The following is a 14,562-nucleotide window of genomic DNA, read 5'->3' as shown; positions in this document are numbered from 1 at the left end:
ATATGTGAATATAATTCATAATTAAATTTAAACAAATGACTATTAAAATGCAAATTAAAGGAAGCATTTAAAATATTTTAACATTTAGTACGTATAAACAGAGTAGCAACTATTTGATTTTTCGATTAGAGTAAAATAAACATGGCAGATGCCTTTTAAATTTTTTTATGTCAGAAAATAAACTCAAACCACCAGCTGAACATATGAGCAGTTTTATCAATCAGCCACTGGTAGGTAACCTGGATACTGAATCAACATATAAAGTTGCCAAGATAAAGAGAGAAACAAAATTATGATAATCACATCTTACCTATTCATAAAACTATTTTAAATTTAATGTGTAGGCAAGTCCAAAAAGAGTGAGAATGAATTTATTTTGTAACACAAAGTAAAGTCTTGCAGGAGCAAAAAAAACTTGTCTCATGAGATTGGCAAGTAAAAAATAATTAACTGCATCTGGTAACATTTATCTGACAACACATAAGTAATTGTTAGCTACGTGCAGAAAATAAAATCTGATCATGATAAGCGATATGCAATTTTAAACTTTTGAATTTAACTGCAGAAATCTACCAAAGAAGTATATTTTATGTTGTAACAGTAGTAAATGAAGATGTGGCTAATCTTTACTGTATGGTACATCTTGGTTTCTGTCTGAAAAAAAAAACGCAAAGTGGTAATGGTTGTTTGTGAAATGTGGAAGCCCATTGCGTGAAATAAGTTTTTCGGTAACCCTAATGTTGATAATTTTGGCGAAAGTAGCCTTTGGGGGAAAAAAAAACTTTTTTATTGTCAATAAAAAGGAGTTATTTCTGAAAATATTGCCAACGTGTTGTGATAAATTTAGTTTTGGGCTACTTTTTGTAATAGTAAACCTTTTGTACGGACCCAGGTTTTTGGTTCTTACCATTCTTTTCAATTGCTGTGTTTGGTTGCATGGAAGTGGTATGGTCTTGTATTTTGAACATGCTATTATTTTGGTGCGGGTACCATCGTTTGAGTATGTCTGAGGTGACTAAGAGACGAAAAATTTAATTGAATTGCTTACCTGGAGGATGGAGGAGATGGTGGTGGGAAGCCTAAACGTATGCATGTGAAAAAAAAAGGTATGTTAAAAAAATGACGTTTCATTTATTTATTCGTCTCTGTGTGTTAATTTTTGTTAGAAGATTTGTTGTTTAATGTTTTTATGTTAGGAAATATGTATTTTTGGTAACTTATTCCTCTCTGTTTGTGTATTTTTGGTTGTCTCTGTGTGTTAAGACATTGGCGAATTTTTTCTGGTAAACATGATATTTTTAACTTTCTGATTTTCTTAAAGTGAAAATAGATCAATGTGTACATGGACAAAGTTACGGCAGTGCCCAATGACTAGTTTGTGCAGTTCTCTCTCTTTTTTTTTTTTTTTTTTTTTATAGTTAAAATAAGTCGATGTGTACATGGACACCGAGTTTGTGTATGTCTTTGACTTCTTATTTTGGTTTTGTGTAGCGGCCATCTTAAAATTGGTGCCGATCCTCTCAGGTGATGATCTTGATATATAAAAAGGAACGATTCGCCAAGGGTTACAGTAGAGTAAATTTTTACCAAAGATGTTCTACCATAATCACCATTTCAGTGGTTTAAACACTAGTGGAGCAGTATGCAGAAATTAAGATTTGAGTTTTGTTTACACAGCATGATGGTTTAGACACTCCAGCCATTACAGTGAATAAAATTATAATAAACATAGCCACAATAATTGTCTATAAATATTGATATATAACACTGCATTAACTAATATATTTCTTATGCTAGTATATACAGAATCCTTAATCGAAGTGAAAATGAGAAGACTGTGCATGCATTTCCTTTAATTGAAACATGGATTTGACCATACAAATCTCAGTCTTACAGGACAGGCCACACTATGCAGATAGACAGTAAAAAGTGCTTGTGTTGTTTTTATTTGTTAGAGGTATGAAATAAATATACTTCTACATTTAAATTTTTTCTTTTCTTGTTTTACATTTGGATTACCTATCAAAAAATAAGGAATTTTGATATTATTACAATATCTGAGTTAAAATAACATTCCAAATAACAATTATTGGTAATGTTAAAATAATGAAAATTTTAAATTGGGTTAAAAAGTAACCCTTAATTTGGCATATTTTTGAATTAAACTCTATCGACTTTAAAAACAACAAAACGTCCCTCTTTATTAAGGACTTTAATTAACTAATTTTAAATACGGAGCTATGAATGAATTTTTTCCCTTGCATGTTATAATAACTGAAACAAAATTACTCTGATAGAGTCAAAATTCCTAAATGCAAGTACATAAAATTTATTTTAGTAATTTAAAGAGATGAGACACACTGAACACATGAATAAATTTCTATCAAAGAATAATTTATTAAATTTGGCCCGTTCCATAGTAAACTTTAACCATTAGATTACATTATTACACCATGTTATCAGTTTGAAAAGCAAGTCGTATGCCAGATCTTGGATGTAAAAGAAATGCACAAAATAATATACAGATTATTGAAAAATGATGTATACCAATGTTTATAGATATGATTAAATGTAACAGAAAATTTACTGTCACAACCACATTTTTAAGTGAAATGTATTATTTTAAGATTTTACAATATTTAAGGTATGGCATTAAATGCAACATTATGTGCCTGGACATAAGTTAGTAAATTAAAAAAAATAATAATAATCATCAAAGAATGAATGTCATGAAAAATTTCAAAAACAAGCAAAATTTAATTTAGAAGACCTTTAGACACTTATGATAAATAAATCTGAGAATTCTTCACTCAAAATTAAATTATAATTAACTAAAACCAGTTTGACTGACCTTCTACAAAATCCTTCAGCTGCAATTTTTTCAAGCTTGAAAACCAAATTCTTCTCCACATGGTAATATCTTAACCAGTTGAAATTCCTACAGAAAGTTTAATAACACAATAATAGAATTAATAGAATAGAAAAATTAACACAAAGGTATAGAACATCATTTAAACTTAACATTATTACAAATTTTGGTGCTTTCTGACTATCTGCAAAGCTGTGAAAATTGGCATAATGGTTAGTTTATGGTTCATATCTACTGCTCTGTTCACAAGTAGTAATTCAAATAAGCACTTTATAAGAAACAAGAAATTTTAGTATGCACACACACAAAAATATATATATTGGGTCAATATTCATATATTTTTCATCCAATGGAATACTATTCAGAAATAAAGATTAAATATAAAGCATGTAAATACATGTGTGTGGTATGCATATTCATAGTTTGCTATTATCGTGTACATACTCTTGCAGTTTTAGCATAAGTTGAAGCTGTGAAGGCAGATGATCAGAAAGTATCAGAATTTTTGATGTATAAGAAAAAATTGCCCTGACAATAGTATCTCAATTGTTTAGCACTGACATTTACATAGTGCATTAGAAATATATAGTAATATATGTATAATAAAAAGATAATTGCATACTATTAATTCATTTTCTTAAATGCCAAACTTTAACAATTATTTCACATATAATTAAACAGAATTCTTTCATATGAACATTAAAATCCATTCTTAACTAAAAAATAAATAATAAAACCATGTAAATTTCTTATGAAGCCCATCATTTTCAAAATGTCCACTTCTGAAAGTTCCGAGCATTTCTCAGTATATTATTAAATTACTAAACTATGCATCAATGATCGTCATGTTCGCTAATGTGACAATATCTTTCACACTTCTTTGTTACCACAAGTAACAAGTAGGCTTCAATAAATATTTAACTGTTACATGCTACTTTTGTCTAAAATTTGTAGAAATAAAAAAAATTAAATGAGTTCTTTATAATATGCTCAAAGAAATAATTTTGTATAAAAATTTGTATGTTATATATTGGCCTGATTAATGATTCAGGAAATAATTCGGGTTTTCAAAGTGCTTCCAATAATTCAAATTTCAACTTGTGTCAAAATGGAAACTATAACACAAAGATAAGCAAATTTCCTTATGAATAATACATTTTAACATTATTCAATCACTGGCGATCACACAGTACTGATTGCTTCAATAAACATTACTGTAATTGTGTTATTTAAAAGACTGTAATATTTTAATTATTTCCTTAATTAAAACATTACAGTCTTTTCCTCCTTCTAACACCAAAAGAAAACCCAGATAAGAAATATAAAAATATCAGTAAAAATAAATTATATTATTGAATGATACTTTAGATTAATTACACTTATGCATATATTATTTTATTATAAATTATTTCAAAATAAAAGAAGAGAAGGGGGAGAAACTTTAATATTAGCATTTCTGAAATGATATAAACATTAATCATTTAGTACAGTTTGTTATTTCAGGCAAAAAGAATTCACTTTTCTGAAAAGCATTTATATTTCCATCTCACTTTCAATGAAACATTAAGAGAAATGCATATAACTTAAACACCAGTTTATTTTATTTATCAGACAGATTATGTCAACTCAAAAAAACCTATCAGTAAAATTCGGTAGTAATAATTCTGAATGTTAGGCAACTTGCAAGATTCAACAAAAATTATCAATACTTTTATTATAATGACAATACTACAATAACATGAACATAAAATTGCATATAACTATAAAATAAGCCAGCATATAATAATGGTGCATTGGTTTCTAAAACAATGGGCTCTATGAAAAAATACATGTATTATGGTAGCTATTCATATTCTTCAGCTTTCCTAATATTTTCATGTTCACTTTACATAACTAAAGTATCTAAAATACAATAAAAATGCAAACAATATTTATGAGAAAATGTTAAAAGCAATCATAAGCATTTGGTTGAATGACCATATTTCGTCTTCCTGAAAGTCGAATCTTAAAATGATATGCAGTTTGAAAAATGCTTAATTCTTTTGTAAAATATTGAAAAAAGGTACTGTTCTGTTATTAGGACCGGGTTCAGAAATGTATTTATGTATGCTTGTATATTTGTATGTGTGTGTGTCTACATATACACATCTATGCACATACTTACAAACACAGGTTCATACATTTCCGATTCTGGTCCCGATAACAGAACAGTACCCCCCAAAAAACTTAAAACTTCTAATTCTCCATGTTTTAAAATTGAATTACAAACTACACTCGTGACAATAAATTAAGGATAATGCAAAATCAGGCAAAGGAAAAGTTAGAAGCAAAACAAATTTGACTTATTTGTAAAGCTTATTTATTAAACAAAAGGTAAATATCAAAAAAGATGCTATATGTTTGATATTATTAAAAAAAATAGCGATTTTTTCTGCCTGCAGCAAATTACAAAAAAAAAACCTATTTACAAAAAAAACAATATTACATGGTTGGTATGATTGTTAATACATTGTATGTCTCCCAGACGAAGCAATACAGTCCGTACGACACCTAGGCATTCTGAGTATCAAATTATCGATCTGATTTTGGGGGGATATTACACCACTCAAAAAGCAATTCTCTCCGAAGTTCCGGTAGACACGTAGGAGGAGGTTGAGGGGCTTCAACTCGTCGGCTAAGCATATCCCACACATGCTCTACTGGATTCAAGTCCGGTGAGAATGCTGGCCAGTCCATACGGGTGGTATCCTTCGATTGAAGGCATTCGCTTACGATGTTTGCACGGTGAGGACGAGCGTTGTCATCCATAAACACAAATTGTGCGCCTATGGCGCCCCGAAACAAACGTACATGTTTCCAGAATGACGTCCCGATAGATTTGGCTTGTTATGGTTCCAATTTGAACATGCAGGTCAGTTCTGGAACCCAGAATAATTCCACCCCAAACAAGCACTCCTGCACCACCGTAACGGTGTCGTTCAATGATGTTTTCTTGGTGGTAACGGGTACCTGGAGCTCTCCATACGAAATTCCGGCGAGAATCAGACTGCAAGCTTAACCTGGACTCGTCGGAAAACATCACACAAGCCCACTGTTGCGGTGTCCACAATGCATGCTCTCTACTCCAATATAACCGCAGGCGACAGTGCGTTGCAGTAAGTGGAACGCATCTGACAGGTCTACGAGCATATAGACCAATCTGCCCTAAGCGTCTGTATACGGTCTGCCTTGAAATTGTCGTACCAGTGGCTGAAGAGAGCTGACGAAACAGGTCTGAGGCTGTGCTCCGCCTGTTTCTTTTGGCAGTAACTGCCAAATATCGGTCCTCATTCGGCGTTGTAACTCTGGGGCGACCTATGCTGTAACGTCTACTCACATTACCATCATCTCGGAATCGTTGCCAAAGCCTGGAGATGACACTCTGGGCAATTCCAAGTTCGTCTGATACTTCCAGTTGGGTACGCCCACATTCCAGACGGCCGATAATTCTACCACTTAAAAAATCATCCAAATGCGTCCTTTGTGTCATAACTATTCGGTTATTGCAATGAAATGCTTATGAAGCGTCTGCGAACAATTTTATTTCTCTGCCAGTATTCCTTATATATCACTCTTTTACACTCTCATCATTATGACGTACCATCGATGTTATCTGGTTACTTCCTGAAATTTGCATATGATTCTTGAAGATGTGTGTAGTGATTTTACAGGTGATATATTTATTTTAGAGTTCGATTTCCGCGTGACTCCGAATTATCCTTAATTTATGGACATGAGTGCAGATTAAGATAATGTTTCAACCATACATATTTTGGACAAAACAATGCAAACTCTGGGTTTTCTTCCGCAAAAGATCCGTTGGCGCCGGTGCGTATTTATCGTGCGCGTATTTATCGCGGGCGTAGTGCTTCCCAAACTCTTATTTGTTATACAATTATTCAAACTATTTAACATAAATTTATTGTTGCAATAAAATAATAAGCAATCTGATCACACATATTATTTTGAAATGAATGCATAAACTAGACTAAAAAAATTCAGTCATAAACATTTGGATAGCAAGGCAAATTAGATATTTGAAAAGACAGCCAGCCATTGAGATACTATACAAGTAATTCACAACAGAATGGAAACAATTCATAAAGCTGTGAAACATTTAACTGTCAAAATGACATAAATAACATAAATTCGAAAAGCAAAAAAAGTAAACATACAAGTATTGCAACTGAACTTACCTTTCATGCAACAAAAAATATCCATACAAGTAAACCTCATGGCGCAGCCATTTTGGATTTCGTTTCAAATCACACAGACGTTTACGGATTTGCGGAAGAATACGAGGAACTAGTAGTTTGCCGGATACAATGTGCAATGACGCGAAAGAATATAGTTCTGCAGAACTTTCTACATTATTCCGTAATAAACAGTATTATTTCATAATTTTTTCTTTATCTAATTAATTAACTAATAGGGAAATAGTTAAATAATGCCGAATTCATTTTTAATGAAATGTAAAATTTTGCATGTATGTGATGACCACCTTCTGCCCAATATTTCTGAGAATATAAACAAATATCTGAGAATCTGAGAGTATCAGTAAATAAATATATAGAATATCGCCTCTCAAACGACCACTTCTGAAAGTGACCAATAGTTCTAAGATTATAAATAAATATTGATATTAAGCATTATTTCTCTAAGAAGACCATCTCTATATAAGACCAAAGCTTCTAGAGTCTTGGATAGTCATCAGAGAATTATTTTTACTGCGAAATTATCGCACGACTGTAATTCAATATCAATAACAGATCGCACGATTGAAAAACATTTTCAGTCCTGTAATTATGGGAAAATTTTTTGCCCTTTATTAGGTATTTCTCCCGCTTTCCTAGAGTGCTTTCGTGGTGTAGTGTTCTGCCCGCTGCCCGGTAATTCAGAGGTCCGTGGTTCGAATTCCGGCGAAGGCGGTTGCTAAATTTTCATCTCTCCGGCACTCCAAAAAAATTCTAATGTCTCTACAGTAGCGCGCGAACTAAAAGGGTGTTGGAAGAGTTATATCCACACTCAGAATTTAGCGATTGGGTCCCCCTTTAAAAAAAAGTCGCTCTCTAAAAAGAGGAGTAATATAGGGTATTTCTCCTGCTTTCCTAGTGTGCCTTTGTGGTGTAGTGGTTCTGCACTCTGGGCCGGTATTCCAGAAGTCCGTGATTCGATTCCCGGCAAAGGCAGTTGCTAATTTTTCATCTTTCCTGCTTCCAAAATAACACCTAATGTCTGTACACCCTAATTAAAAAAAATTCGTTTCCGTAATTAAAAAAAAATTCCAGTTTTACCTGTATTTATAGTAGGGTTTGTAATCTGTAAGTAATTTATAAATTTTTTATAAAAAAGTATATGTTATTTGGAATTTAGCAAATAATCTAGAAAATGCTAATCCATTGAAAAAAAATCTTTTCATGACTAAATAACTTTTATAAACGTCAGAAAAAATAGCAGTTAAAATTAATAACAAAATAGCAAGAATAAATTATCAATCATATCAATATTTTTAGTGTACAGCATTTAGAAACAACTTAGTAAAATACATATGAAAATTAAATAATGTGCAAGTTTCAGATGTGCAATGTCAAAAAACTAAAACTGGTAAATTTGAGAACAAATATCCTCAGAATGTTTAACAACCGAAGTCCCCTGGACAATACAGTATGAATGTCCTCAGGATATGAAATTGGTGAAGTCCTCAGGACATCCTCTCATATCCCGAGACATAGCGACTTAAATAAGACATCCTCAGGATGTTAAATTACGATGTCCTCAGGACATCTGAGAATCAACATACTCAGGACATCCTAAGTATGTCCCTGGATATTGCGACTTAAATATTACATCCTGAGGATGTTTTGTGCTTTGGAGGCGTATATGTTTTGTGTATCTAATGATAATGCTTCAAAGGATCATAGTGTACTCAACATATGAGTACACACGTTATGTATATATGCTACCGTATCCATGCTTTTGCATACACCTTGTAACATGGCAATGCATTATCCAGTGTCTAACATTAATTAGCTTTAACGCCACTGTATTGAGTATCAAATTTGTATGTATGTTTATGTATTAGTGTATTAGTATAATCACCACGTATGGTTATCTAGATAAAGGTGGACGTGGCGCTATACCGATTAACCGTATTGGTAGGAGGGGTGCCCACGTCCTCCGTAGCATGTGCAAGTTTAAGCATTTCAGGGTTTTTGTGTTGCCTTGCGTTTAATGTTCTTAGTAGTTTGAAGGAATAACTACTGATTATGCTCTATTATACTGAGAAATGTTGTACGAATACTTTTGCGTCAAAAGTTTCAGAACTGCAAAGTGGTTTTTTGGAAGATGAACTTCATCAAGTTGTCATCGGTTCTGTGTGCACTCAATTCATTACGAATCCGTCGGCAGGTAACACACTATCGAACTGTATGAGCCACATAATCATGAATTTGTTGAAATTTCACAAACGTAAACGACAACCAAATAAATACATAAATCTAAAATTTTATAAGATTTATATTAAATAAAGTTCCCAGTTGATAAAATATTTATCACTCTTACATTAGTAAAAAAAAAAGACCTTCCAAATCAGCATGTGACACATTAGAGAACGAATTTTCTCACTACAAGAGTACTGCCGCTGTAATTCAAAAGCTTTTAAAGCAAATAATTATGGAGCATATCAGATTGCTCATTTAATCGATTAAGAGTTCAACCTTGGGAAACACAGCTTTTATTATTAGCTGATTCATTGGAAATGTTTATTGAAGGAATCAGAGTGAATATTGTAGCGAGAGGGTTTTGAGACATTTTGTTTTTAATTAATTTTAAGCAGATTTGACGTTTAAGGAGATTTACAGAACTGAGACTATGTAATATTAGCCACTTTTTTTACATAGCCTTCTCCCGACATTGTCAAAACTACTTTTGTATGTTTATCTTGTTTTAAGATACCTAGTAACTGAAAGTATATATCTGGAATCACATCCAACTAAATGACATCCAAAGCTTTTTAATCTTAAGCAAATAAAGCTTTAATCCAGAAAAGGCTGTTTTCAAAAATTTCTCGACGTTGTTTTAAGACATCTTGTAAATGGGCATATATATCTCTTGCAATACATTCAATTAAATAAAACCCATAGCTTATAACAACACGATTTTCATAAATTCTGTGACTTGTTATAAGACTATTGTAACTAGACATGTAATTTTATAGTATCGAATTCAACCAATGAAGCCAAAGCCATCCTTTCGAAGCAAGCTGTGTGACATATTTATCCCCAACAGAAAAAAATATTATCTTTAGCTTTTAAAAAGATGATATTAAAATTCTTAAAAATAGTAGGATATGTAAAGTGAATGAGAATTAAGTGTCCAAAGACACTTCCAGATGATGCCATTCCTAAGATCAGAATGATATATTTTCACATAAGGAAATTAATCACATGAATTTGACTGTATTTAAATTCTAAATTTATTTTCTGACAATTTGTGATACATTTATTATTGTGAAATATTGCAATTTATTTTCATCATTTTTAGATTACCTGGAAATAGTCGAACAGAAGATTTACGGAATAAAGTAAAAAAAGTTAAAGAATTATGCGACGAATATGCAAAAACTGAACAGGGAAAAAAGATGGAAAAGTTATTTAAAGAGGTTTGCCCTTTTTTACCTTTAGAGTTTTAAAACTGATTGTTTACTACTAGAAAGTGATTAATTTTTAATTTCAGCGCTCCATTTAGGTATTTCAGTGTTTAAACTAACTATGTTTTTATCTATTTAATTCAATAATATTGCTTGGACAAATTTAAAAGTTTGTAGTCACAATTTAAATTAATCAAACTTTATAAAATAGGCGGTACAAACCCAAAAACTTTAAACTGTTTCAATATTTAAATTCTTCATATAAATAATTAATATTATAATTTGAGATTTTAAATCCTGATATGCACTTTTTTATTTTGTTTTGAAAAATGGTAACAAAAGTAGACGTACAATTATACCTCAGTATACGTCCACTTTGAAATACGTCCAGCTTGGAAATACACCAAACTTTGAAATACGTCCAACGTGGCCTTGCTTGGATGTGAAAAAGTTTGTTTGCAACACGATATTTGTTTGGAATACAATATTTGCTTGGAACACGATGTCTGTTCGGAATACAATATGTGCTTGGAATACGATACTTGTTTGAAATGTAATATTTGTTTTAGAACAGGATGGTCTGCTCGGAATACGATACTTGTTTGGAATACATTATTTGTTTGGACTACAATATTTCTTTGGAATGCAATATTTGTTTGCAATGCGATATCTCTTTTAATGCAATATTTATTTGGAATATGATATTTGTTTAGAATGCAATATTTTTCTGAAATACGATACTTATTTGGAATGCAATATTTGTTTGAAATACGATACTTGTTTGGAATGCAATATTTGTTTGGAATACGATATTTGTTTTACATACTATATTTGTTTGGAATACCATATTTGTTTGAATACTATATTTGTCTTTATTTCCAGATTGATACAGACTATAAAAGACTTACTGATATTGTTTGGAATATCTTATTTGTTTGGAATACTATAGCGAGTTCAGTTACATCTTATTTGATGGTTGCTCTTTGCAGACAGGAACACAGAGTTTCGAAAATATAATTTCTGTAGGGTTAAAAACTTTTTAGCATGTTTTGCTGGCGTATATTAAAGATACATTGGTATGAAGCTTCAAGTTTCTATTTCGGTTTCCATCGTTACACTCATTTTGAAATATTTTTTAACTAACAAAGAAGCAGAAGCAGAAGGGATAAGAAAATGTAATAATAAAGTCTTAAGAACTATAATATAATACGCAAGTTATTTCGTTTAGTCCTTTCATTCAAAATTTTTTAAAATTTATGAAGGTTATACATTTATATTTGCTGACTGTTATTAAAATTTGAAAGAGTTTCTAACAAATGCATTTATATTTCCAGATTGATGCAGAGACTATAACTGAAGAAGAGCTAAACGAGCTTTTGGATCAGATTACTCGAAAAAAAGACTAACAGAATTCGGATAGCTAAGAAAAGATTCGAGTTATTTGTTAAATTATTTGAAATATGTCATTGACTATTTAAAATATCTGTAAAAGCGATATGTCGATGTATTACAAATAATACAAACAAAGCCTCAAAGCAATAAAAATTTACTTTCATAAATCGATGGTTCCTGAAAGATAACGATTTCTTTTCCAAATTCCTTACTTTCAAAAACATTCTGCTTGTTTAATTTAAAAATTAAAAAAATACTACACAAATTATTACCAAGTCTGAGGAAAATGTAAAAGAAAAGGAAAATTCTTGGTATAACGGGATTATTCACAGGTTTTTGGGAGATATTTTGATCTGCAGCAATTTGCAGTTTAACTGAAAGAAATTTAAATACATTTTCTGTTAAAGGTGTGTGTGTTTTGTTTCACTCTGCAAAATGACTTATGGTATTTAATAAATTTTGTTTATTATTACACTAGTTATATATATATATTTACATATAGGTGAACAGGTGAATGCAGCCTGGGCACCCGGATGGCTTTTTAAAGCAAATCGGGTATCATTCGGTACCAGTAATTATCCAGTTCAGCACACCCTTCCGGCTTCCAATAAAAGCCGCATCGGGAGTTTATTGACAGTAACAGTATACATACATGGTCACACAGCGGCTGCCACAAAACGTAAATTTGCATAGATTTGGGTGCTTGAAAGAGGTACGCACTTATACTTTTGGGTAAACAGCGAGTGGTGGTTTTATATTCTATACAGCGTACATTACAATTGGCCAGACATATACATATATTTAATACATAACATATACATATCATAGCAACTACATATCATTTACATATATCCTGTTATTAAACGTATACATACTATTAAATACGATAAATATTGGAAAAACAAATGCGTATGAAAAAAAATTATATTCATGCCCTGACATATACAAACCATGACATATACGAGCCATACACATAGATCCAACTATTATTTAAACACATAAAACATATTATTAATTACAAGAAATGTTAGAACAGCATTTCTAACATAACCTATATATTCTAGTAAATATTCTAGTATATATTCTAGAAAATAAATCTATATATTCTAGTAAATATGATAAATATTGGAAAAGCAGGTACATACGAAACATCATGCACATAGTATCTTAACCTTTATATACGATGACATATACATGCCATACACATATATTTTACTATTGTTTAAACATATATATACTATTGAACACGATAAATATTGGAAAAACGCACACTTACAAAAAGTCAGATACATACCATAACATATAATATACGTATATCCTGCTATCGCTTAGGCCCGTACGTTCAATTAAAAATGATAATCATTGAAAAAAAAAACTGATTTATACAAATAATCATGTACATACCCTAACGTATACATACCATGACATATACACGCCGTACACTTATATCTTTTAAACATATACGTACTATTTAAATACGATGAAAATTGGGAAAACAATTACATACGAAAACGTAGGTAAATACCATAACATATAATACATATATCCTGCTATTATTTAAACATAACACGAAAAATCATGTGAATACCCTAATATATACAGAACTCATAAAATTTGCTTTGGTCACAGCTGGCAACTTTGAGCAACTATACAGCAACTATACAGTACATTAAATTAATAGTTCTATTTAATTTCCGTTTTTGAGTACATAGAACTTATAAATATTGCTTTCGCCGCAGCCCGCTACTGTAACTAATATTATTTGAGAGAAGTAAAGCTCTAAAACATTTTTTTTAATATGCAGCGATTTTAGTATGGTTTTTTTTTCCTATTGATTTTTTTTTTATATTTAGTGGTTTTGCCTATATACATCGTATCTAGAAAACTCCTATTGTGGCTTTTCTTTCTGTTGCCGGTGTTCGTAGACATATACTTCGAATTATAATAATATTAGTGTTCCGGCAGTTTTAAACTAAAAAATCAATAAAAATTATAAACTCTAACTTTTATACGGTCTTACGAACTTTATAGTTGTGTTTAATAGCAGTTTTAAAGTCTTTCTATAAAACTGAATACAAAACGTTTGACAAAAATGAGACCCGTTTCGTATCATATTCAGGTGTTGCATATAGAACGAAGAAAAAAATATTTGCAGTGCTTCGTAACTGAAACCAAAATAGCAGTTTTAAACAAGGTTATGCTATTAAAAGATTTAAGTGACGAAGATTGCTCTGCAGCTTGTTTTGAAAGGCTGTAGAGACATTAGGTATTTTTTGGAAGCAGGAGAAGTGAAAAATGAGCAACGCCTTCGCCGGGAATCGAACCGTGGACCTCTGGAATACGCGCCCATTGTGTAGACCACCACACCCCGAAGGCATTCTAGGAAAGCGGGAGAAATACCTTATAAAGTATTGATCAATATACTTCCTTCCAAACTCATTCACAGAGTCTTATATAATTTCTTGGTCTAAGACAATGATCTCAAACTGGAGCGACGAGTGGTTAATATGTTCTCGGTTTGTTTTGTCTTCCATCCGTAAAGATTGCGCGCAATGGGCACGACAGTGCATTCCATGTCAGAAAGCAAAAGTAAGCAGACATACTAGAACCCCGT

General features: G+C 31.4%; 1 protein-coding gene across 2 annotated transcripts in view; it reads left to right on the top strand.

Moving 5' to 3' along the window:
* Window positions 1–12,115, top strand: part of LOC118201885 (uncharacterized) — a 40,727-nt gene extending 28,612 nt beyond the window's left edge. For both annotated transcript variants that reach the window (XM_085821377.1, XM_085821378.1), the window contains 2 exons: window positions 10,451–10,568; window positions 11,891–12,115. In XM_085821377.1, coding sequence (XP_085677503.1) covers window positions 10,451–10,568; window positions 11,891–11,962 — 190 coding nt within the window. In that variant the 3' untranslated portion in view covers window positions 11,963–12,115. The remainder of the gene's footprint in view (window positions 1–10,450; window positions 10,569–11,890) is intronic.
* Window positions 12,116–14,562: the final 2,447 nt, after the last annotated feature.

The sequence above is a fragment of the Stegodyphus dumicola genome, chromosome 1 (assembly GCF_044657685.1).
Source record: "Stegodyphus dumicola isolate Sdum_Otavi_A_Nest chromosome 1, ASM4465768v1".
NCBI classification, from domain to species: Eukaryota; Metazoa; Arthropoda; class Arachnida; order Araneae; family Eresidae; genus Stegodyphus; species Stegodyphus dumicola.
This window is presented reverse-complemented; position numbering and strand designations above follow the sequence as displayed.